We start from the raw sequence: 24,844 nt of genomic DNA, 5'->3' as shown, positions 1-24,844 counted from the left end.
ATTACAACGGTTTCTATATGTGCCTCCCACTTTTTAAAGGGCCAAAAGTAATTGGACAAACTAAACAATCCTAAATCTAACTTTCACTTTTTAATACTTTGTTGCAAATCCTTTGCAAGCAATTACAGCCTGAAGTCTGGAACGCATAGACATCACCAGAAAAGTGAATTTGTGATTACTGTACTAAACCAGAAGAAAGGTGAATACTATGGTGTATGGATATTACTCAAAAGAATATCCAATTCTACAAAATTATTCATTGATGGGTAAAGTATTGAATGCCACTAATTGTTGAAATTGTGGCAGAAAAATTGTTGAGTTGAAATATACTGACATTACTAAGATAATTAACATAAAAACATGTTAGGTTTGTGTAATTGAAAGTTGTTGACAAATGAAAAAGGGGTTACTGATAACTATAACTTGACAAAACCACTAGTAATTGTGTTAGTTCCATATGTAAGTGAACGCATTCCATTTTGTTTTAATAAGAAAGTCTATGAAATAAAGCAGACTACAGGAATGTTTACTATTCTAACACTAGAACAACCCCATACAAGTAGGGAATGTTGTGTCTGAATACTGTAATAAGATCATTACTGTGTACAAATATTACATTCCTTGCTATACTGAACAATGTAAGGAAGATTTTAAAAGCTGAATGTATAACATGTATAGTAGATTATTACAATGAGGTATTTGATTATACACTGCTAGTGATTAGTTCCAATAGTGTTCCAAATAGTGAGACAGATCATACAGTACCGAAATATTAGGAATGATAGTTACTACCGTGATATTTGGGTTAAATAATCTTTATTATATATATACAGGTTGAGTCTCCCATATCCAAATATTCCGAAATACGGAATTATTTTGGCATGACTGAGATAATGAAACCTTTGATTTTTGATGGTTCAATGTACACAAACTTTGTCTAAGGCACAAATTATTACAAACATTGTATAAAATCACCTTCAGGCTGTGTGTATAAGGTGTATATGAAACATAAATTGATTTCATTTCTGTACACAAACTTTGTTTGAGCCACAAAATATTTGAATATATTGTACAAAATTACCTGCAGGCTGTGTTTATAAGGTGTATATAACACATACATGCATTCTGTGTGTATACTTGGGTCCTATTACCAAGATATTTCATTATGGTATGCAATTATTCCAAAATACGGAATATTCCGTTATCCAAAATACCCCTGGTCCCAAGCATTTTGCATATGGGAGACTCAACCTGTATATATATATAAAAAGTATGTCTACAAATGTTTGCTAATTAATTCTGAAGATATTTTCTATTTAAGCAGACTGATACTACAATTTTGTTATAACTCATAATAATGCGTGAAAAGTTCTTTTGCAGGATGCCAGACGTTTTACAAGATACATTTCCCTGATTGATATTTCAGTGAAACATCGTGTTGGTGCAACCTTTGCTAACTTCCTTACGTATGATAATTGGGGATATTTGGATAATCAACATGAAATTATTGAACTGGACAGATTTATTGACACTGAGATTGAACTTTATAATAGGACTTTATAGATATGTTTGACATGAATTAAAAACATTCTGGAATGAACTGTTACTACAGCACCACCCATAATTGATTAATTGTACAGACTGGAGAATATTGTTTAACTTTTTATACAAATCTTGGAATTCACTGTTGAAATTATTTGACCAATAGGGTTTACGAGGGAACACAACAAATACATGAACTCCATGTGAAGAAGCCATTATTATCAATTACATAAATGAGGCTTATATTATAAAAGAAGAATTTGAATATGATAAAGATTCTGAAAATGATTTATGATAGTCATGATTAGATTCTAGTTTAGATTTTCAGGTTTAGAGAAAGTTTTTTTTTTAAATAGTTTATGTACTGACCAAGTTTATTCTTGAGATCTTAATCCTAGTTCTATGCATTCTATAAAGTTGGCCTATGCTGTATTCAGATGGCTACTTTAAAAGTGAAAACATACAAGAACTGGAGGTTGATGAAGTTTACATTCCAATGTGATCTATGAGATATAGCACATTTAAAATGTGTATATCTAAGGGTGGAATTGTTCAAGCTTAATTTATAAGAAACATTATATTTTACATAATTCCAAATTTCCATGTGCTTTATAGTGAATACAGCTCATGAAATTCAATATGGCTTTTGCACAGCCATTTTGCTTAGTAAAATTTAGCAATACTAAGTAATGAGTTGAGATGCCTTTAAGGCCGCTCCCTGTGGAAGTTGTTTATCTGCAGAATGGGATAAGAGCTTGTCCATTTACGTAGAATTCTGGGCTAGAGAAATTTACACAACCAAATATAGTGATGCAGAACACCATGAGCATCTCATAAAGGAATCTATTTCTATTTGACTGCCGAAAGCACAAAAGAGACCATAAGAATAACTATGTCAAACCTTGTCTAATGTTATATTTGAATATGCTTGTCTGTCACAATCCTGGCTAGTTTTTACCTTTTGTGACTAACCTCTGCCAGCTGCTCCATGGATCTGTGTTTGTAATTCTGCTAGGACATCTGCTCTGGCTGAATCATGCTGGCTGTGACATCTCTGTGTGTGCAGACTGCTCTCCTCCCCACACTGATTAATCACCTGGACCCTGCTCTGTCTATGAGCATTGCTAGTCTTAATTGGAATCACAGGTGTGGTCCTGATTCTCAAGGGCTGCAGAGATGATTATTCCCTCTACATGTTGTGCCTTGCTCCACTCAGAAAGCCACTGCCAGACCACCTGTCTGTATCCACCAATCGCTGCCAGACTCTAGGTATATAGATCCTCCTCTAATAGCACTAAGTGCTTGAACATCTCGTTATGACCTGTGGTGTACAATTTGTACCTCTGAGTACCAGTATGACCCAGGCTCCTGCTGGTTCCTAGACCAGTGCTATCCGTAAGCCTGCTGCGTTCAGCTATCCACGCTACCAGACTCTCACCTACAGCTCCCAGGCCGCTCCAAGTAGCTTCCATGCTACCAGCTTCTCCACACGGCTCCCAGGCCACACCAAGTAGCTTCTACGCTACCATCTCTCACCCATGGCTCCCAGGCCGCACCAAGTAGCTTCTACGCTACCATCTCACACCCTCAGCTCCCAGGCCGTACCAAGTAGCTTCCACGCTACAATCTCTCACCTACGGCTCCCAGGCCGCTCCAAGTAGCCTCCACGCTAACAGCTTCTCCACACGGCTCCCAGGCCGCACCAAGTAGCTTCTACGCTACCATCTTTCACCTACGGCTCCCAGGCCGCTCCAAGTAGCTTCCACGCTACCAGCTTCTCCACACGGCTCCTAGGCCGCACCAAGTAGCTTCCACGCTACCATCTCTCACCCACGGCTATCCAGCCGCTCCACATAGCCACCCAGCTACCAGCATCTACCCATGGCTATCCAGCCGCTTCACGTAGCCACCCAGCTTCCAGCGTCTACCCACGGCTATCCAGCCGCTCCACATAGCCACCCAGCTACCAGCATCTACCCACGGCTATCCAGCCACTCCACATAGCCACCCAGCTACCAGCATCTACCCACGGCTATCCAGCCGCTCCATGTAGCCACCCAGCTACCAGTGTCTACCCACGGCTATTCAGCCACTCCACGTAGCCACCCAGCTACCAGCGTCTACCCACGGCTATCCAGCCGCTCCACGTAGCTACCAGCGTCTACCCACGGCTATCCAGTCACTCCACATAGCCACCCAGCTACCAGCGTCTACCCACGGCTATCCAGCCGCTCCACTAGCCACCCAGCTACCAGCGTCTACCCACAGCTATCCAACCGCTCCACGTAGCTACCCAGCTACCAGTGTCTACCCACGGCTATCCAGCCGCTCCACGTAGCCACCCAGCTACCAACGTCTACCCACGGCTTCCCAAGCCACAACAAGTAACTTCCACGCTACCATCCATCTGCAAGCCCATCTACTAGTAACCCGACCAGCTCAGTCAGCCTTCCTGCCGGTCCCAGTCTGGTTCCTCCAAGTCCACTAACCTCACGGCTCATTAGCTGCACCAAGTAGCTTCCGTGCTACCATCCATCTGCAAGCTCATCTACTGGTACCCCGACCAGCTCAGTCAGCCTACCTGCCGGTCCCAGTCCGGTCCCTCCAAGTTCCTTCTGGTTTCACTCCAACGCTTCAAGTTTCCAGTTCCAGTCACTCATCACCAAAGGCAGTTCTCACTGCTACCCACTTTTTATATTAAAAGAGCTATTCATATTATCCATGGTTCCAGTCCAGCCGGCCTCCAGTGATTCCAGTTTATCACCTGAGACAGGTAACTCACTAGCACCAACTGTGACACTTGTCTATCTGATGATGTCAGTGGCTGTACAGGGGCGTATTAAATTAAGATTGTAATAGGAAGGTATAAAACCTCTGTAATGTAATCAATCGTTGTTATCTTGCATTATAACCCTGGGGGATATGTGCTCCCAGTTAAGGGCTAGATCTATTTATTTAAATTAATAAATTACAAATTCTAATGTATACTGGATTGGAGTTTATTACTTTTTGCAACAATGAAACACCTGGTAAAAATTAGTTTTAAACACCTCTGATCTCAATAATTCTTCGTGTTCTCTGCAAGTTTTAACTGGAGGGAGGCACTTTTATCCTGGTGACACTGGATTGGTCTCAGTGCATCTGGTGCACAGATCTACTGGGCCTCTCCATCAACACACCACTGCTTCTTCCTCTGTGGGCGAATTTTCTATCTCATTATGTTTCCATCCGGACCTGAACCTTCTTGCTTTGACGGGGTGGCTCGAGACATCCGTCCAAAGAGCAAAAGGATTCTCCGGGAGGATTGTTCGGACCATACTTCAGGCTAGGATGCCTTCTTCAGCACAAATCTATCACCGTGTTTGGCGTACTGTATCTATTTTTCTTGGTTTAGAACTAGGAGTCTTAACCCCAGGTCTTTTGCCATTCCCGAATCCTATCCTTTCTGCAAACAGGTCAGGATTTGGGCCTCCGGCTCTTGTCCATGAAGGTCCAGGTTTCGGCCTGGTCTGTTCTTTCAAAGGCAGATAGCTCTGCTCCCGGACATACAAAAAATTTTCAGGAAGTTCTCCATGTTCAGCCACCGTTTGTGTCTCCTGCCGCTCCCTGGGACCTATCGTTGGTTTTCCGAGCTCTCCAGTGAGCTTCCTTTGAACCATTAGACAGTGGATTTGCACTTATTCATGTGGAAAACTGTTTTTCTGCTAACAGTTGTGTCGGCCCAGAGGGTTTCTGATTTGAGCACCCTAGCTTGTCGCTCCCTGTCCCTTTTTTTCCATTCAGACAGGGCTGTTTTGAGGACTTGCGTGGGCTACCTTTCTTCCATGTAAGTGGAGATTGTGGTACCTGCTTTCCAGTCTGCGTAATCTGCTCAGCCAGAGGCTGGTAAGGGCTCTCCGGCTATACGTCATGAGAACTAGGGAGATTAACAAGTTGGATTCTCTGTTTGTCTTATATGACGTTCATAAGAATAGCTGGCCGGCTACTAAGCTTATCTTGGCCCTCTGACTCCACTTTACAATTCGCCAAGCTTACTCCTTGACGAACCTTCCTACCTCTGCCATAGTGACGGCCTATTCCCCCCAGTCAATGGGGACATCTTCGTCAGTGTGTTGTGGAGCTTCTACAGAAAAGCTCTGTAAAGCTGCCACATGGTCGTCTGCTCGTACATTCATCTGATTTTATGCCCTTGGGCATTCTGTGCTCACTGCAGCTCAGGAGCAACTCCATGGAGGAAGAAAAGAAAAGGAGACTTATCTTGCTTACCTGTTATGTCTTTCTTCAACTCCATAGCTGGCTCAGGTTGCCTACCCTGACGCAGCTGACTGCCGGGGTGTTTCCTTGGTGATCTGTCTGGCTGTATTTCCAGTTTGTATGGTCCTGTGTGTGCGCTTGACTTCCTTTGCCTCTGCCTCGCTCCTGCCATTGGCTTGCAAACTAAACTGAGTTCCAGTGGCTGGGGGCGGAGAACAGGGGAGGAGCCAGAGATTGTAGGTAATTTACTCTATTTGGTGCCCAGACTCTACTCTCCAGGCTGTACCCCAGGGTCATCCCTGTGCCTCCTATGGTTTCGAAGAAAGAGACTTAACAAGAAACATAAGTCTCCTTTTTTCAGCTGCCTTTTTTCAGTCCTGCCTGCCAACATCTCAGATTCCAGCGAACATCTGTGTTTGCACCTACCAGGCAAACATGAAACTCCTACAAAAAGCTTTGTTGGCATTTTTAGCAAAAACTTTCCACAAAAGAAAAATATTTAATGTGAAGTGAAGGTGATGAATAGGACTGTACATGAAAAAACTGTAGATGATCGTAGGACAAAACTGCAGGGATTTCTAGTCGATGCTGAAGAGGATATACTTTCAGAAAGTATATTCTACCTCCAATGGAGAAGAAACTGTGGTAGATGCAGTCTCAGTGCTGAAGCAGCATCTTTCATTTCATTCTCCCCTGTTTTGTGAAGAAGAAACAGGCAGCCCATCTCCAGGCACTAAGGGCCTACTAATGAAAACACTGTTTTAATGAATATATTGATTATGTTGAATTGAAAAGAAAAAGCGGGTTAAAATGCTGTTTCAATATACTTTTGAAATGGATTTTCATTTGTTAGTCCACAGCCACTTTATCAGTCCACGACCACACTTTGTCAATTAAGTAAACACACATGTTGACATGACCTTTAACATGTACTGTGTATCATAGAATTAAAATGCTTAGTTCAGTCTTTTGATTAAATTGTGTCACTATAAATGTTGGTATCTTTTCTGTGTTAGTCCACCACCAAAGCTTTAATGAACCAGAACATAATACACTATATTAATTTAGAACCAATGCATTATGTTTCAACCTACACTAGATCTTTTGCAGTACCAACAAATACCACTTACAGTTTTGTCCCTGAAAATGTAAGACTAGATTAATAAGATCATAGTTCAAAATGTGCACTATGAATGCTAGTCTGCGACCATGGAATTGCCCTCAGACAAGTGCCATGGACATATGAGAACATACAATGTTAGAACTCAGAGCAGACTTTCAAGTCTCATACTGTAAAAACAAAACTGTTTTTATTGTTATTTTTACAGTGAAGAAAAAGGAACACAAAAAGAATTAGATCATAAAATTCAGCCATTAAAGCTATACAAAACATATATATTACAAGTACCTACAGAAGCATAAAGGTTTAGTTTTTTTTTTATATTTGCCATAGGCACAGGGACGATTACCTTGCTTCAATGCAGGCACATAACATGGGCCTGTAGAAGACAATCAAAAAATAACATATGGTTAAAGACCAAATTAAAACTGAAAAAAAAAACCAAAACATATTTCATCTACATGGCTAAAAAGCAGGGCATTGAAATAATCTTTACTGGCACAACAGTAACATATTTCAATAATGTTGCAGTTCATTACATAGTGAGTAGGATGTCTTTAGTTTACAGTCACAAATGGATGAAGCCAGGTGTGTCTTTGAAATCTGAGTCTAGCTCATAGCTGGGGTGACCAACCCTTGTAGCATTATCATGAGACGCCGAGCAGGTTTCTGTAAGGGGGTATGAGGCTCCACTTGTAAGAATTGGAACAGCTTCTGCCGCACTTGATTCATGATGGTGCCCATGTGATCTCTAGTTACAGGGTCACTGTGATCAAGATGCATCACTGCTTCTTCCAAATAGCTAAGAAAAAAAATGAAAGGTTTATTTTAATAATAGAATAATAATTAATTAATTCTTTAAAAAGAAAAAAACAACAAGGAAATACAAGTTTTGTAGATATTCCTTATGAATTAGAGGCATAGCCAGGGAGCAGCGGGAAGTAGGGTGACATAATTTGGCCAGGCTGCTATGCAGGCAGAAGTGATTAAGGATGGAAAGCAGGTCCAGCGGAAGATGGTGACTCCACTGAGTGCAACAATTAAATGGATCTGGAGGGCATTGGTATGCATACTATGATGCAGATATAACCACACGCCCTGTATTGCCTATTTTTACTCTTTGCTGCCCCTAACTACAAAACCTGGCTACTCCACTGAATATTGAGGTTTTCTTTTTACTCAAGCATTTCAAAACCTTCCATTATAGTGCTTTCAATTTATTGATATATACATATATAGTCGCATTAACTAGTGTTATTTACATATCCCAAATGGTGAACATTTAGACGCGAAGACCCTAGGCTTCTCAAGTTACATAGAAATTAATCAAAGTATAGTACAGACATCAGTTAAAACAGATTATATTGGTTTCCTTACGGTGCAAGCTATGACATACAGTTGGTTCCAAATGTAAATGTGTCCCTAAAATACATGCTTGTGTTTACTTAAACACACACAAATACATGTACTGTATACACAAAGCTGTAAAATATGCTTGTGTCATATTAGTACATCTAAAGCATTAAAATTGTAACAGACTGTCAGTGTTTAAGCATCAGTTTTTCAGTTTCCATTTTTAATACTAGTATTTCTTTTAGATTGTTTTGCTCTATTTACTAAAGTCCAATGCCATAGATTTTTTTTTAGCAGTATGTATGAAGGAGAAAAATGCTGAATATTGTGTTGCATAGTAACCACACTGTTATTCTCTGGAGGAAGTAATGGTACATTTAAAGATGTTAGAAGGATAAAAAACCTAGCTGAGACAGTATGCACCCAAGCAATCTTTCAAACTGAAAATTTTGCAAGGACAATCTCTAATCACAGACCTAGAAAATGGTGGGTTTGCATGACAACGGAAGTAGACACACCTGTAACATGGAAATACACACCTGTAACACTATCCTGTATACACACCTTTGTCACTATCTTATATACACACGTAATACTATCCTGTAGACAGCTTTTTGTAACAATTTATGCCAGTAATTTGTCACTAGCCACTCCTACTAGTTGTACCCAAGGATCATTCGGTCAGGGTCAGGCCCCAAATGCCAGCCTGATGCAGCGACAAAGCTCGATGACAGCTGCAGCCCAACCGATGTCCAGCTCTCCTAAGGGCTGAGGCAGCTTAGGAACTCGAGCCATGTATAGGTGCTGGCAGCGGAGAAAGGTGTAAGGGTCTCCATACATCTCTCATGCCGGTTACCTGCTCCATTATCAACTACCCTCTGGCTTTAGAACGGGTGCCTTCTGGAAATAGAGATCGCAGTATGAAGGAACAGCGGGAATCACGGAGCTCTGTCTAAAATCAGCCGGCCGGCGGTAAGTCACATTCATCCTGATACTGGTTGAAAATTATGACCGTGTATTTATATGGACGATGAGTTCAAACTACCAGGGCTGAAACATGCATTGTTGATCTTATGCTACAAACTGTCCACTTATATGAATGAAAATATCTGCTATATATTATAAAATAAGAGTGGCTATATGGATATTATGTTCCAGCTCAAGTATTAACATCAACTACTCAGGTGTGATAGACTATATTCATTCATTTTTTACACCTTGTTTGGCACCTTGATCTATACTACAGCAACAAATAAAAAGAGCTTAATAGAGATCGCAAACCTATTCATCTCTTTACCAGAAGTGTTGGAGCACAGGTTATTTAACACTGACACATACTTGAGACACCTACTGCAGAGGTGTATCCATTATTTAGATTGTATTTTAACCTACATGAGAGCAATTACCGCTTAAATTACCAGCTGAATTTTATTATGTGTGTATATCTTTTATATACTGTTTATATGAATGTATTTATTTTTTCTAGTTTTACTGTTCATTTATATGTAATAAATTGTTTAATATTCTTATGTAAGTGCTCCTTATGTGGATAGTCAATTTACTGTATTTTGTAGCTAATGAGACATTTGAATCTAAAGTACTGACAATTCCAGGACATTTTTCTTGTTCTTAAATGATGATGCCATCTTAAGTATTACAGTACGTCCCATGCAACAGTTATGCTGCCTATCACTCCAGCTGTATTCCCACCTTAGAATCAGGCCCAGTGTCTCAGTGTTATAAAGATGCCAAGGACATAGCAGCAGCGCAGAAATGGGTAATTCCCAAGTGGATGGACTAGTGTCAAAAGTTAAAACTGAAAAGCATTGCTTACAACAGTTTCTGCCCCTAGGGAAAGTCTCAGAAATAGCTGTGATGAAACACTTGCTCTTACATGCTCAACAGCCCTTTTCACGTTGTCCCATATGGTATCAGCTGCTGAGGAGTGCAAACTGGAAGTTATGATGTCGTCAAATGATTCTCCATCACTCAACCGGTTTCATGGAATGGATGTCAAGAGACACCTTGTGCATCAGCTTCTTCCCTCTCCTGGAGAAGCAACTGCTCAGTTTCCTGTATTGGGGGGGAAGGCTCAAGAGGAAGAATCCAGCATACCTGACCCAAGAATAATTAGCATAACTGGACCCATTTGGTCAATTGGAAAATAAGGTGTAAGCTGTGGAATAATTTGACACTATGGCCCTGTAACTTAAGCATATGAGGCTGTGACTGCTGAGGTTTCGCCTGATTCTGACAGCAACGTGAAGCCATAGCATGTAGTTGACCAAGCAGACCCAGACTATGAGTTTAGTGCCACTTCAGAAATGATCTCTGTAGTAGACTCCATAGCTGCAATGATTATTGTTGCATATCCAATTCAAGAGATTAAGGAGAGGGAAGAACAATGTGGCCCATTTCCTGTAGGTTCTGTTAAGGATCCTGAGCCAGTTAGTTAATCAGGCTCAGAGGAAATTGTAATTGGAGGGAAGATTAAAAGAGACTCCAATGAAGGAGTCTTTGAGTTAATGAAACATGTAACCTAGATGAAACACATTTTCGAAAAGGAGACATCCATATTGTAGTATATAAAAATCTAAATAGGAAAAACAGGACAATACACATACAATTAATTAAAAAAAGTCATTTTATCTTTGGGTCCTTAACTCTGTTGAAACCAGCATTACAAAATCTTATATGACAGAGTTTGTTCTTTGTAAACTAGGAGATTAAACGGTCAAAAGGGCCAAAATATTGACTTTATTTATTAATTTAGTTCAAGTAATCACACAAATTTCAAGTTACTTACTACCACAACACAGCATTGATTTTCTATCTTTTAAACAGTTACTGTTGACAAGTGAAGTGCCAGTCATGGTAAACAAGTAGCATAGTTAAGATTTAGGAGATCCCAGTAGGGAGGCAGACAGAGCTAGTTCCGGGAGAATACCCAGGTCTGCAAGAAGCTTCTGGCCTCGTTCAAGTGTTTTAGCTGTGTGGGTTGTGTTGTCTGCTAAGAGCTGGAGTTGGAAGGGAAAATTCCACCAGTATCTCAAATTGTGTTGCCGAAGCACCCTGGTGATTGGTTGCAAGTCTCTTCTTTTCTGTATGGTAGACGGAGCTAAGTCTTGTAACAATTGGATATGCATGTCTTTATAGGCAATAGTTAGTAGTGTACCTAGTGGCAGTCATAAGTTTCTCTTTTGTACAGAAATAATGTAGTCTTGCGACAATATCTTTTGGTTGTTGCCCAGGGGGTGGTTTAAAAGAAGATCACTGTCTTGGAGATCAGGGAGAATGTGTTTGAAAAGGTCACGTAGAAAAATAGGCAAAGCAGCAGTGGTGATGGATTAAAGGAACACACCGAATCCTAAGGTTTTTCCTGCGAGATCAAGTCCTCTTGTTTCTCTTTGAGGTCATTAACCTCAGTTCTTAAGAGAGAAAGTTCCTTGTCCACTACTCCGATAGCAACGGAGGTCATCCGTTTTAGATTCTAAAACATCTGTTCTCGATCCTAAAGAGGTGAGTTCAGATTTGAAATTGTCCACCGGCCGTTTGAGCTCTTGTTGAATTGTCAGTTTAATCTCGTCCACTAAAGTGGTTAGGACAGCATGTATAGATGGGTCAATATCCAACTCAGGAGGAGAATCGGGCGGAAAGGACCCAGCTCGATCCACGGTTTGCGGTGTTGGTTTAGATCCGGTTGTAAACATAGAGGGAGTGGTGGTAGCTGAAGCCTTCTGTCCTTTGCCAGACATGATATCGCAGCCGCCAAGACAAATATAAAAGACACGAATCTACTACATAATACAAAACAGGTAAGGGCCTCTGTGAGCTAGTGACAAACAGTCACATGGGGGGGGGGGGAAAATAGCGGGGGAAAAATAAAACACAATATATCAAAATAATGAGTGACAGTAAATGCAATGAGCAGCACTCATAAAATGGACAATATATCATAAACTTACAAAAGTCTGCCACAAGAGGGAGGTAGGGGCGGGGAGGGGAGGATTATCAGGGGTGAGTAGAAGGTGAAGAGGGGATCTGGGACTAACCACAGCCCATTAGAAAGGGAGGCAGAGGGGTCTTTAGCAGGTCCCTGGTAGAGGCATCAGGGGTCTGGGTACAGGACCAGCGGGACCTAGCCATCCGGGAACAATGGCCGCCGAGATCAGGGAGACAGGAGGGAGTACATAGATAGCTACCCCTGGAGCTAGCACAGAAGCAACCACGTTGCAGCGCGGAGGTCCAGTGGTCCAGTCTCAAATGTGGGGAGGGAGCGGTGGACTCAGATGTCCTGGGCAGTCGGGATCTTCAGTGTCCCCCAGCCGCAGATGTCAACATTGGCTGCAGGATGAAGTCGAGGCCTGGCTGCAGAAGGGTAGGTGGGCCACAACCCATGGGGAGGTAGACACCACTCTCGCCTTCGTGAACCGGAAGTACAGGGTGTGTGTGTGTGGGGCAAGGTAGGGGTCCCCAGGAGGTCTGAGAAGGAGGAAATAGAGGAGACTAGCAGGAACTTGTGTACAGCATGTCTATCTCCGTTGCTTGCCAGACCACGCCCCCATATTGGGCAATATATTAACACTAGATTTGTTTTAAACATGGGGAAACAAATGTCTCTTGGCACTAAAATAAATAAATTAATAAAAAATACCTTATAGAAAAATTCAAAATGAAAATATTAAATTAGGGAATAAATAAATCTTCTAGTTCAAATTATGTCTGGCACAAAATTCCAAAAATACAAACTGAGGAACTGTGCTAATAAATTATATATTATCAAACGGATATGGCATAAATAATTGTCAAGACACGTTGAATAAAAAATTCTATAATGCAAGCTAAATTCATAATAAAAACCTGTTAAATACACAGTGATTACAATCCACATCAACAATGTACTGTAAATTGTAATGATTAGTAAAGTTGATAGTTCTATGAATGTACCTTTCAGTAGTAGATACTTAATGAAAAAGTATTTGTGGAACTAGAAGTCCCAGAGAATAGTGTACTCCTGTACCTGTGATAATACACAGGTCTGGACTGACAAAGCAGGATGTAAGATATATTACCAGATAGAACTCCAGCTGTTTAATCAACTCCCAGGTTCGATGCAGGTGACCACCCGGCTCGGGATTTTCAAGTTGCCGCTTGTAGACGTGGCGGGTTCTTCTCGTGTTGGCATACAGATCTGAAACTTCCACTGCCGGCTATGAATTGTTTGAGAAGATGAATTATGCAGCAATCTGCTTATGGAAAGAAATGGTCTCGGCATGCCTATTTTCTTCAAATGCATTTCGCTCACATTTATTGAGGCTTTATCAAAGAAATTAAGGATATAGGATAAAGCCTGTGCGGGTGAAACACATCAGTGGAAAATAGGCACCCAGAGACCAGTTTATTCAATAAGCGGATAGCCGTAGAGTTCATCTATACACATCATTCACAGTTGGCAGTGGAGCTTTCTGACCTGTACATTAAAATCTGTTTTTGTTATCCCTGTGCATTATACAGTTTATTATATGAATTTAGCGTGTATTAAATATATATATTTTATTCAATATGTCTTGATAAACTTTTTTCTGTCATATCAGTTTGATAATATACAATATTATTTTCTAGCGCAGTTCCTCAAGTTGTATTTTTTGAGTTTTCAAACATGGGGATTACAGTCCAATGCTGGAAAAAGAAAGAAGCTTGCATAAAGCAAAAACAAACAGTATAATTTGTTCTACTTAGATATGACTTACTTAAGTTTGAGTTCTGTACGGGTACACAAGTCAAAAGACAGCTGCTGGATGAGTGAAAGCAGGACAGGTTGAGTAAGAGGGCAGGGGTGCTGACCAAAAACTTGTTGGGAATCTACAGTTTCACAAACATATAGGATCAGATTCAGATCAGAGGCAGTCAGAGCCTGTCAGGATAGAAAAAAAAACAAATACAATAGATAGTTAATTAGGTATATATGACTTTATATTTATATAGTTGGGATACGTTCAAAATCTAGACAGCGGGGATTCCGGCGTCCAGAATGCAGACGCCGGAATTCCAACACTTCTCAGAATACCGGTGCCAGCATCCAGAAAGTAAGCAGCAGGATTAGGGGAAGGATTAAGTTTAGGCACTAGGGGGGAGGTTAGGTTTAGACACCCGGGAGGGAGGGTCAGGTTATTTACCTAGAGCAGTCGGTATTGTAGCTTGGTCGGGATGCCGGCTTCATCAGGATACTGATGAAAGATTAAATTCTGAAACGTTGACCTATACTGTTGTGCGGAACAGTTTCTTTTGCAGCCAATTTTAATTGAGCAGCATATACATTTTTCAGTCAACATATAATGAATAATCAAAAGCGATCTCATCTTAATTTTTCTTACTCATTTCTACAGATTCTCTACATCACAAATATAAACTCCTTTGGAAACAGATTAAAATGTATTAACAAGGCATTTAGGCTTAGAATCATGAGCATATAAGAGATCAAAATCCAGCTTTTTTGAGGGTCAGGATCATTTTGATAGGAGCAATTGATAGCATCAATGAGAAGACACTGGTCTACTATGAAGTAAAAGTGCGTTATGATCAGAGACTAAATTTTCAGGGAAATCCAGATATTTTTATTACCAATTTAATAAGGATTGCTTTAAATTAATCTGTGAATTAGACCAAATCAGTGAAACACCCTTGTGACGCTAGTTCATTGGTTCTCAAACTCGGTCCTCAGGACCCCACACAGGTCACGTTTTGCAGGTCACCCAGCAGGTGCACAGGTGTATTCATTACCCACTGACACACATTAAAAGATCCACAGGTGGAGTTAATTATCTCACTTGTGATTCTGTGAGGAACCCTGGAAAACATGCACTGTTTGGGGTCCCGAGGACCGAGTTTGAGAACCTGTGCACTAGTAGATCTACAATAAAGCCCATGGAAAGAAGAATGCAAGGTCTGCTTGGAATGTACAAATAAATAAATTGTCTTGAAATTGAAGGGAGCTTGAACAAAATAATTAATAAGAGTAGACTCCAAAGTGATCTGCTGTTGAATGGCCTCTTTAATAACTATATGGCCTGTCAATTTTGACTCATGGGCCTTGAGAAGACACCAGTGGAGATTTTATTGCTCCTTTTTGGAAATAAGTGGACAAATAGAATATCTTTGGAAAAGCATGCCTGGTTCTGCCTTGCCATGTGTACAGTGTTTTTGAAAAGGCAAGTCATCAGCTTTTAAATTATGGGTAGTGTGATATGTACCATAATAATTTAAAACCCTTGCTGCCATGGATGAGTGGGGCTTGTATACAGCTAAACTGCATAAAGCTGGGTACACACTAGATCAAAGTGTCAGCTGAAAGATTGGTAAGTGTATACACACTTAGAAATTGTCTACCAGATGTGCTGGGCTTGACAGCTCAACTGGGCGGGCATTTAAATTGCCTGCCCAGTTAAGCTGTCAATCACCGCCGGGTCCCTGCAGAATGTGTACGGGCGATCGTTGGGTCGCCCGTGCACACCAACAGATGACTGATATATCGGCCATCTGCTATGCTACACAGCAGATCGGACATCGTTCACATATATATCCACTGTACACACCTGGGGATAAACTATAGATACAGTATATCTCCTGTTTAATGGAATAGGCGATTTATCTATCAGTGTGTACCCAGCTTTAAATGAACCCCATTTGTCCTTTGCAACGTTTTGTATAGCGCCTCCAATAAATTAATTACATTGTCCCCACTAACTGGTGGACACTCCTGTGCCACATCTCCTCCATACAAGTCCACACACACACACACACATCTTGAAAAAGGGGAGGCTCCTCTTTCAATGTTCAACAATGTTCCCCCTTAATAGTTACTGTTTGATCACCAGACAAAAACTGAAACAGTACACAAAACCCCCCCCCCCCAACATTTTCCACAGTTTGGGGCAGAATCTATAGCACTTATCTTCCCCATCTTGTGTCAAAAAAAAAAAGGTCCCTCATTTAATGCGGTAAGTTGACTAGTTTATAAAATGGTAGGCCTCGTTGGGCTACCACATTCTTCCTACATATAGTAAGTGTTTCAATTGAAAGCGATTATTTAAAAAAAAAAACGAAAACCTTTTCATTTCAAGTGCAGATTTTAGAAAAAAATCTACACATAGAAACCTTTTTTATTATGGAAAGGTGAATTATTGGCAAAACATGGTTGGGAGGGTTACAACAGGGGCGTATCTATAATGGGTGCAGGGTGTGCCATGCACACGGGCTCCTGGGTCTATGGGGGCACACCCTGCACCAATATTTTTATAACACAGTATTTCTTTGTGGTGTTTATAAGACAAAAAAAAAAAAACCCAGGTGTGCTTTTGGTTTCCCTTTCTTGTAATTTCAATAAGAAACACTTTTTTGGCCATTTGGATGGAAAAATAACTTTATTATTAAAATGAGTAAAACGACTAATGGTATTTTCTGAAAATACACAGTATTCTAAGAAAAAAAAAAAAAACTAGGCTAGGAGTACGTGTAATTTGTGGGGATACCGCATAAAAATAAATATACTGACTGAACAGATGACCTCGATCTGCCATGTGATCACAGACTTTGAAACTGTTGGAATAGAGGTTGTTATTTGTCCCTGAGTAGGCTTACTTCACAAATCCTAGGGACTCTCCCTCACAGGCAGTAAACACATGTTACTAACTCCTCCAATTGTGTAGTAGGCGGGTAAACTCATTGTCATCACCAGTCTCCTACACCAGCACCTGGAACCATTTGTTCCACACACGTTCCTATCACCGCCATCTGTAACCACATACTTCTGGCCTGGCTACCTCTGGGTATGTATGGACATACTGCTCAACATCATCTGGTTGGTGTCAGCTAATTCTCACAAGTCCCTCACTATGGGAGGTATTCAATTAGCGGCAATTTTTCGTCGATATCTCCGATTTTCTTGTAAAAATAGAGAACTTTTCTCCATTTTGAGAAATGGGGAAAAAATTTGAAAAATCCCTATTTTTGGGTAAAAATGTGGGTATTTCTTACAGAACCCTTTGGACAGCCCCCCTAATGATACTCTAGCAAAAAAAAAAGTTGCGCACCTTGGCGAAAAACGACCACTGAAATTTCGGTATAATGTATTAATTTTTTCCTGAAAAATGCGTTGAACGTATTGGGTCTGGTATTTCAGGGGCCATAAAGATGCGCCAAGTGTCTTAAACATCGCAGGCGGCTGGCGCAGGCCTTTGTGCGATCTTTAAAACACTTGGTGCATCCTTATGTCCCTTCGAAATACCAGACCCAATACGTTAAACGCATTTTTCACGGAAACCAAAAAAATTGACCGAAATATCAGCGGTCGTTTTTAGGCCAAAGTACGCAACTTACAAAAAATGTTTTCGCTAAAGTATTATGAGAGGGGCTGTCCAAATGGTTCTGTAAGAAATACCCAAATTTTTACCCATTTTTTGCACATTTTTCCTAGACTGGAGAAAAGTTTTCTCCAGTTTTTAGACGAAAAACGGCGGCTTTTTCGCTGTCGTTGGCGATATCGGCCGATCGGACGTCCGATTTTGCCAATGACTGCGAAATCAGCCGATTTCGCCTGTAATTGAATACCCCCCTAAGTACCAGTCTGCACTGGTTGGTTAGCTGGCAGTGGGTTTCAACTTGGAGACACTGGGCGCAATCAAGTACAGTCAGAGAATGGAGAAGCGCATCTGACTAATGCAGGAGTTTTAAAGCAAGCTGTTAATACAGCATGCAGATGTCACAGAAGTAGAATCCTTCTTGAAGTTCAAAGGATACAAAGCCACATCAACCCCTTATATAGTAAGATAACATAATACAACGGGTTGTAAATATAACCCTAAGACTAGATAATAAATCAGGAAATGGTCTCCCAAAAAATAAATACAGTTCACATTTCACAGAAACTGATCAATTACATTCCTGATTTCATATATTTACCACACAGAATCTAATTATCTAGGTGGTTTAAACAGTAATAAAATTGGCATATTACTTCCTCAAATATACCTGCTGTACATGTTACACAAAGACAAACAGGAGACCTCTAGTGCGCATTTCAATGAAAAAGCTTTAATGAACATTGCCTTTGCTGATCTCAGGACAGTCATTACCACTAACACTTACAGTACTATGTGAAAATGTTCCAAGAACAATCTGTGCCAAATGACATTATTGGCCTTATAAAACAAAATACCTTTGACATACTGTATATTGCTAAAGTTCATTTCTTACTTATTTCATATACCTATACATTTCAACACATTATACACCCCCCCGTAAAATATATACAAAATTTGCATACTTGCACCAGGATTTACATATCAAGGCAATGCACAGCTGCAGGAGTTTCCAGTAAAATACTTTTTATGCATGTTTATATTGAGGCACAGGACTCAGGGCCGGATTAACAATGGGCCGGGTGGAGCTACAGCTACAGGTCTCCCATTGAAAATAGGCCAACAGGACACACTGACTGACTTCATCAAGAGTCCCTGGTGGATGAAACGCATTGGGAACTTGTCTCTTTCCTAATGAACTACTAAAGATAAGCACTATCATGTCCCACGATATATGTGTTTCATATGCTGTTTAGTTTCTGTCATGTTATTATTGCAAGGCTTTACATCTTGTTAATTTTGTCCTTCCTGATTCTCTGTAGCTAGGATCTAATATCATCAGCCCTCCTTTCTTCCTGTCTCTAGCTCAGTGTGTATCTGCCATTTTAGCTTGCAGTTGTTCCTGTTGAGCTCTGGTACACTATCATCTTTTCACCTACTATGTTATGAATAATTACAAGAATATCAGCTTGAAATAAACCCTCATCTCTATTCTTCATACATGCCTTACTAGTTGAGTTGACACTGTCTGACAAAGTCTCTTGGTGTAAGTACCGGTTCAATACAGATATACACAGAGGAATTATCTCAGGGGCCTTACACTTACAGCCTGGTTATTGAGTCAGAATAGTGAAAAGATTTTGATAAAAACTGTTATATACACCAGTAAGCCATTTGCAGCTTCTGCAGATACAAAGTCAATAAAAAGCTTGCCTACAGTGTAAATAGAAATCAGTGTGTGCAGCTACACACTACAGCATAGATTCTTCTAGCAAGCTACAAACTCACTCCAGTATTATTCAGATCCATTCTACCTGTGTGATATCATGGCTGAAGGGAACACTGCACAGCCTGTTCAAGATGAACAATATCTACAATCAGAACAAGGAGAAGTACTGGATCTCAACCTGCAGTCTAAAAGCCCTGCTAAGCCTACATGGAAGGTTAAAGAGAATCTTGAAGGTAGGGAGCATGAACTTTCTTCCGATGTCCTAAACTTATGGCAAAAGTTGATAAATCATGTCTACCCTCTCTCAACCGCTTTCTGATGTCACCACTAGAGGGAGCCGTAGGGCAGCTTTGTTCAGTATATGAGCTTTACACAGTGAAAAGCCAGGAATATGTAAGCATCCTGAAAAAAAGTAATGCTAAGGATTCGTTAGAAGAATTGCAAAACTTTAATCATCTCAATTTGGATCGAGACATTTTATTACGTGAAGTTAAGTCTAGGACAGTGGCAAGAACCCCACAATTATTACAAACAACTTCACATGTTTCTGTGTTCACCAGGCGTTCAAAACGATCATCTAAGTCACGATGTTCAAAATATTTCATGCTCAGCGAGCAACTTATAAAGCAGAGACTACCAAAATACAAGCCGACTTTGCACAAAAAAAAGGCAGAAATGGAAGCCAGAGCAACGCGCGAAAGGGCAGAAATAGAAGCTTTAGAGAAACAATGTCAGCATGCCACAGCAATGGTAAAGTTAAAGGTTTTGGAACAAGCTGCTAGTGGAAGTGAAAGGGACAGCATCAGTTTAAGTGAAGTGGATCCAGAGGATTCTCTTAAGTGCACAAGAGACTACATCCTAAGCCAAAACAGTGAACCCCTGGTTGCTGCAGACATTCCTAACAGTGCGGACATTTTTCCAGAACAAAGGGACTCAGATCCCTATGCAACACACCACATCCAAGGTCAGTACAATTCACAACCACTTCCGTCATCCTGATCCATTTTCACACACCACAGTGCACCAAGGCCCAACACCTCAACAGCCCAATATACAAAGACCTGGTCGCAAACCAATATGCCAGTAAGTCACCAGGTCCCTGGCAACCACACAGTCCCACATGCAGCAAGACCTATGGACTTTAAACCAGGTCTTAGGCTGAATGTCTACCGAACACAACAAATAACATGAACAGCACTACTCAGCCAGCAATTCCTTGCCCAAAGTCAGAGAAAACAGACATGTCAGGCTTTGCAAGATACATGGTTCGCTGTGAACTTACTAAGACCGGCCTCACTAGGTTCAACGACCAGCCTGAGAACTACAGAGGTTGGAAATGTGCCTTCAGAACGGCAAATAGTGATCTTGGCATTACTGCTGCTGAAGAACAATCTGCTAATCACGTGGCTTGGCCCACAGTCTACAGAACGTGTCAAGAGACTCAGATCCATTCACATTGATAATCCTGCGGCAGGCCTCATTGCTGCTTGGGAAAGGTTAGAATGAAGCTTTGGAAGTCCTGAAGCCATAGAGAATGCTCTGTGACCAACTCTTTGAGCTCCACCTGTCCAAAAAGGATACTAACTTAACTGGCCTCAGTTACCTAGACACAGCTCATGGGGTAAACCCAATAGTTTCCAAGCTGCCATACGGTATTCAAGAAAAGTGGACTACACTTGGTTCAAGATACAAAAGGGAAAATCTAGTCTCCTTGCCTCCCTTTTCCTATTTCTGTGAGTTTATCAGGAACATCGCAGAATCCAAGAATGACCCAAGCTTCTCCTACAGTGAGTCAAGTCATTCTGGTTCACCTACTCCCAAGTATGACAGTCCACGCTCTAACTACAAGTACCACATAGGTCCAGTGTCAGTAAAAAAAGACTGAAATCCTGCACACTCCAACATCAGCTCCTGACAAGAGCAGCTAAGGCGAAATGATTGAAAACCCCAATCGCCTGTGTCCCATTCATAAGAAGCCTCATCCCCTCAAGAAATGCATTGGCTTCAGAAAGAAACCTCTCCAGGAATGCAGGAAACTTCTAAGGAAATTTGTGGTATGTTTCAGATGTTGTGCCTCTACTGAACATTTTGCTAAGGACTGTAAAACCCCTATTAAGTGCATAGAGTGCGGCTGTGAGGACAACGTGCAAGCATTTCACCCATCTCAATACAATTCTACACTGCCTGCACATTTCCCTTCTGCACCAAAGCATGGCGGGGAGAATGCAGATCAAACAGCAAGTCCTACTACTGTATCTTCTTCATGCACTAAAGTCTGTGGGGAAGACATTTGTGACAAGTCTTGTGCAAAGATATGTCTAGGCAATGTATACCCCAAGGGACAGTCAGAAAGGATTCTAAAAGGTGTACACCATCTTGGATGACCAGAGCAAATGATCACTCGCAAGACCAGAACTCTTTGATCTGTTTAACTTAAATGGAGATGTTTACCCTTACACCTTGGGTACCTGTAGTGGAATTACAGAGGTTTCTGGAAGAAGTGCCAGTGGACTGATTGTAGCTTCTCTCATGGACAAATCTTGATACCCTTACCCACACTTGTTGAGTGTAACCAGATACCATCCAACAAAGAGGAGATTCCTACATCAGAGGTCACTTTTCATCACACTTACCTTACGCCTATATCCAATGAAATACCAGCCCTTGACAAAAATGCAAAGATCTTACTTCTGCTTGGTAGAGACATCCTCAGGGTACATAAAGTATGCCAGCAGATCAATGGACCAAATGATGCTTCGTTTGCCCAACGTCTTGATCTACGCTGGGTTATCATAGGCAATGTCTGTATAGACAAGATGAAGAAGCCTACCAGGATATCCTCATTTAAAACAAATATATTGCCTAATGGTCGCAGCACTCATTTTCAGTCATGCCCACATCATTTCTGGGTGAAAGAAAGGCTGGACAGCAGTAAATTGCAGCATGACCTTCAAGATAACATTAACATAGTCCTGTCTTGGGATGACAGTCTTGGATCAACAGTGTTCAATTCAACGAGTGAGAACAACAAGTTAGCATCTGCAAGATAAGATAAAGAATTTCTCAAGGTAATGGACAAAGATTTCACCCAGGGCGATACCAACAGCTGGGTAGCACCTTTACCCTTTCGCTCTCTAAGAGTGAAACTACCAAACAATCTACAGCAAGCAGTTGCTAGATTTTCCTCTTTAAAACGAACCCTAAAGAAGAAACCAGAGATGGAGAAATATTTTGTGGATTTCATGCAAAACATATTTGACAGAGATCACGCAGAACATGCACCACCAGTAAAGGAAGAAGAATGCTGGTACCCTCCTTCCTTTGGAGTGTATCACCCGCGGAAACCCTACCAAATTAGAGTAATTTTTTATTCCAACGCTCAGTATGAAGGCGTCTCCCTCAACAACCTGCTCCTTACTGGGCCAAACCTAAACAACAGCCTCATAGGAGTGCTAATTCGTTTTAGACATTAACCTGTTGCAGTAGTAGCTGACATCCAGCAAATGTTCCATCGCTTCGTAGTCAGGGAAGACAATCGGAACTACCTGAGGTTCTTATGTCACAAGGACAACAATGTAGTCATAGATTATCCGATGAAGGTGCATGTATTTGGCAACAGCCCCTCTTCTGCGGTAGCAATCTATGGACTCAAGAGAACAGCCCAGGAGGGTGCGTCATATTGTTCAAAAGAACTTCTACGTTGATGACGAACTAAAATCGTTACCCACAAGTGAAGAGGCAATTGATCTTCTCACCAGAACACAAGAAATGCTTTCAGTAGCAATCCTCAGGCTCCACAAGATTATCCCCACCAGCCAAAGGGTATTAGAAGCATTTCCCTCTGATGATCATGCCACCAACTTGAAGGATCTTAATCTTGGCTCTGATGTTCCTCCCATACAACGCAGCCTAGGTTTACTCTGGGGCATCAAACAGGACATATTTACATTCCACGTAAAAGCCTATGACAAACCTTTCACCAAATGAGGAGTTCTATCTGTCACAAACAGTAACTATGATCCTCTTGGGTTTGTAGCACCAGTCACGATCCATAGCAAGATGTTGCTGAGAGAGTTTACCAAGAGAACTTAGATTGGGACACTCCATTACCTATTGAGCAACAACAAAGGTGGGAGATGTGGAAGAATTCTTTGAAGATATTAGAACAATTCCAAATTCAACGCTGTTATACTCCCAGCTCCCTTTCAGCTGCCCGCAGGAGAGAAATCCACATTTTTTCAGTTGCATCTGTTGAAGCCATAGCCGCAGTAACCTACCTGAGGATCTCTAAAAACCAACAACAAACTACATTGTGGATTTGTCATGGGTAAGGCCAAATTAACCCGAAGACCTGCACACTCTGTACCAAGACTTGAGCTTTGTGCAGCTGTGCTAGCAGTAGAAATTGCTGAAGTTATAAAAGATTAAATGGATGTTCCAATTGATTCATTTGCATTCTACACAGATAGCAAAGTCGTGCTTTGTTATATATACAACCAAACTAAACAATTCTATATATACATCAGCAGCAGAGTAGAGCGCATCAGAAGTTTCTCCACTCCTGAGCACTGGCAGCACATCGCCACTAACTTTAATCCAGCTGATCACGGAACAAGACCTTCACTAGCATCTAGTCTTTGTGACATGTGGTTGTCACCTCCAAGATTCTTATGATGATGATCCCTGTTTACCTCCTACCAATACCAACTATGGGCTGGTCGATCCAGGGTCTGACAAAGAAATCAGGCCCACAAGCTCCTCACTCTACACTACCGTGACTACAAAATTGAAGCTGAAGTCACATCGTTTTGAGCGTTTCTCAAGTTGGACATCGTTAGTGCGAGCCTCCGCTCGCCTAATCCACATTGTTCACTGCTTTTCAAAGGACACTTCATCAGAGTGTCATGGTTGGTATATCTTTAAGGATCATCCTACAGTTGCAGATCTCGAACAGGCAAAGGAGGTTCTCATTCGGTTTATACAACAAGAAGTATACTGTCAGAAAATTGATAAGATCGCTAAGGGAGTCAATCTGTCCAAGAACAGTGCACTCTTTGAACTAAACCCAGTAATGGAACAGCAACAAATGCAGATCATCCAGCAGATCGTCTAAGTACAGACCCGCCCTTTACCTATGTTGGAGTGAATGTCTTCGGTCCATGGTTGGTCATTACACGAAGGTCCCGTGGTGGAGCCGCAAACAGCAAACGGTGGGCTGTGTTGTTCACCTGTTTTAGCATCCATGCAGTACACATAGGAAGAATCCATAGATTCAATCACTTCTGTTTCATCAATGCCCTCCGAAGATTCTTCTCTATCCGTGGACCTGTCAAACAACTGAGGTCCGACTGTGGTACTAACTTTGTGGGGGCCTGCAAAGAATGGCAGTTAGGCAATTTCTTATTTAACAATGGGTGCACTTGGGTTTTTAATCCCCCCATTGATCCCACATGGGAGGATCCTGGGAACATACGATTGGAATCGCACGCA

General features: G+C 41.2%; 1 protein-coding gene across 1 annotated transcript in view; it reads right to left on the bottom strand.

The window, feature by feature from the left end:
• Positions 1 to 7,084: 7,084 nt before the first annotated feature.
• EDC4 (enhancer of mRNA decapping 4) overlaps positions 7,085 to 24,844 on the bottom strand; it is a 516,382-nt gene continuing 498,622 nt past the window's right edge. Inside the window, exons 27-28 of the mRNA XM_088470908.1 lie at positions 14,020 to 14,183; positions 7,085 to 7,718 (exon numbers count right to left, since the gene is read on the bottom strand). Of these exons, the coding sequence (XP_088327034.1) occupies positions 7,526 to 7,718; positions 14,020 to 14,183 (357 nt within the window). The 3' untranslated portion in view covers positions 7,085 to 7,525. The remainder of the gene's footprint in view (positions 7,719 to 14,019; positions 14,184 to 24,844) is intronic.

The sequence above is a fragment of the Taudactylus pleione genome, unplaced genomic scaffold (assembly GCF_031769625.1).
Source record: "Taudactylus pleione unplaced genomic scaffold, aTauple2 ptg000106l, whole genome shotgun sequence".
In the NCBI taxonomy this organism is placed as follows: Eukaryota; Metazoa; Chordata; class Amphibia; order Anura; family Myobatrachidae; genus Taudactylus; species Taudactylus pleione.
This window is presented reverse-complemented; position numbering and strand designations above follow the sequence as displayed.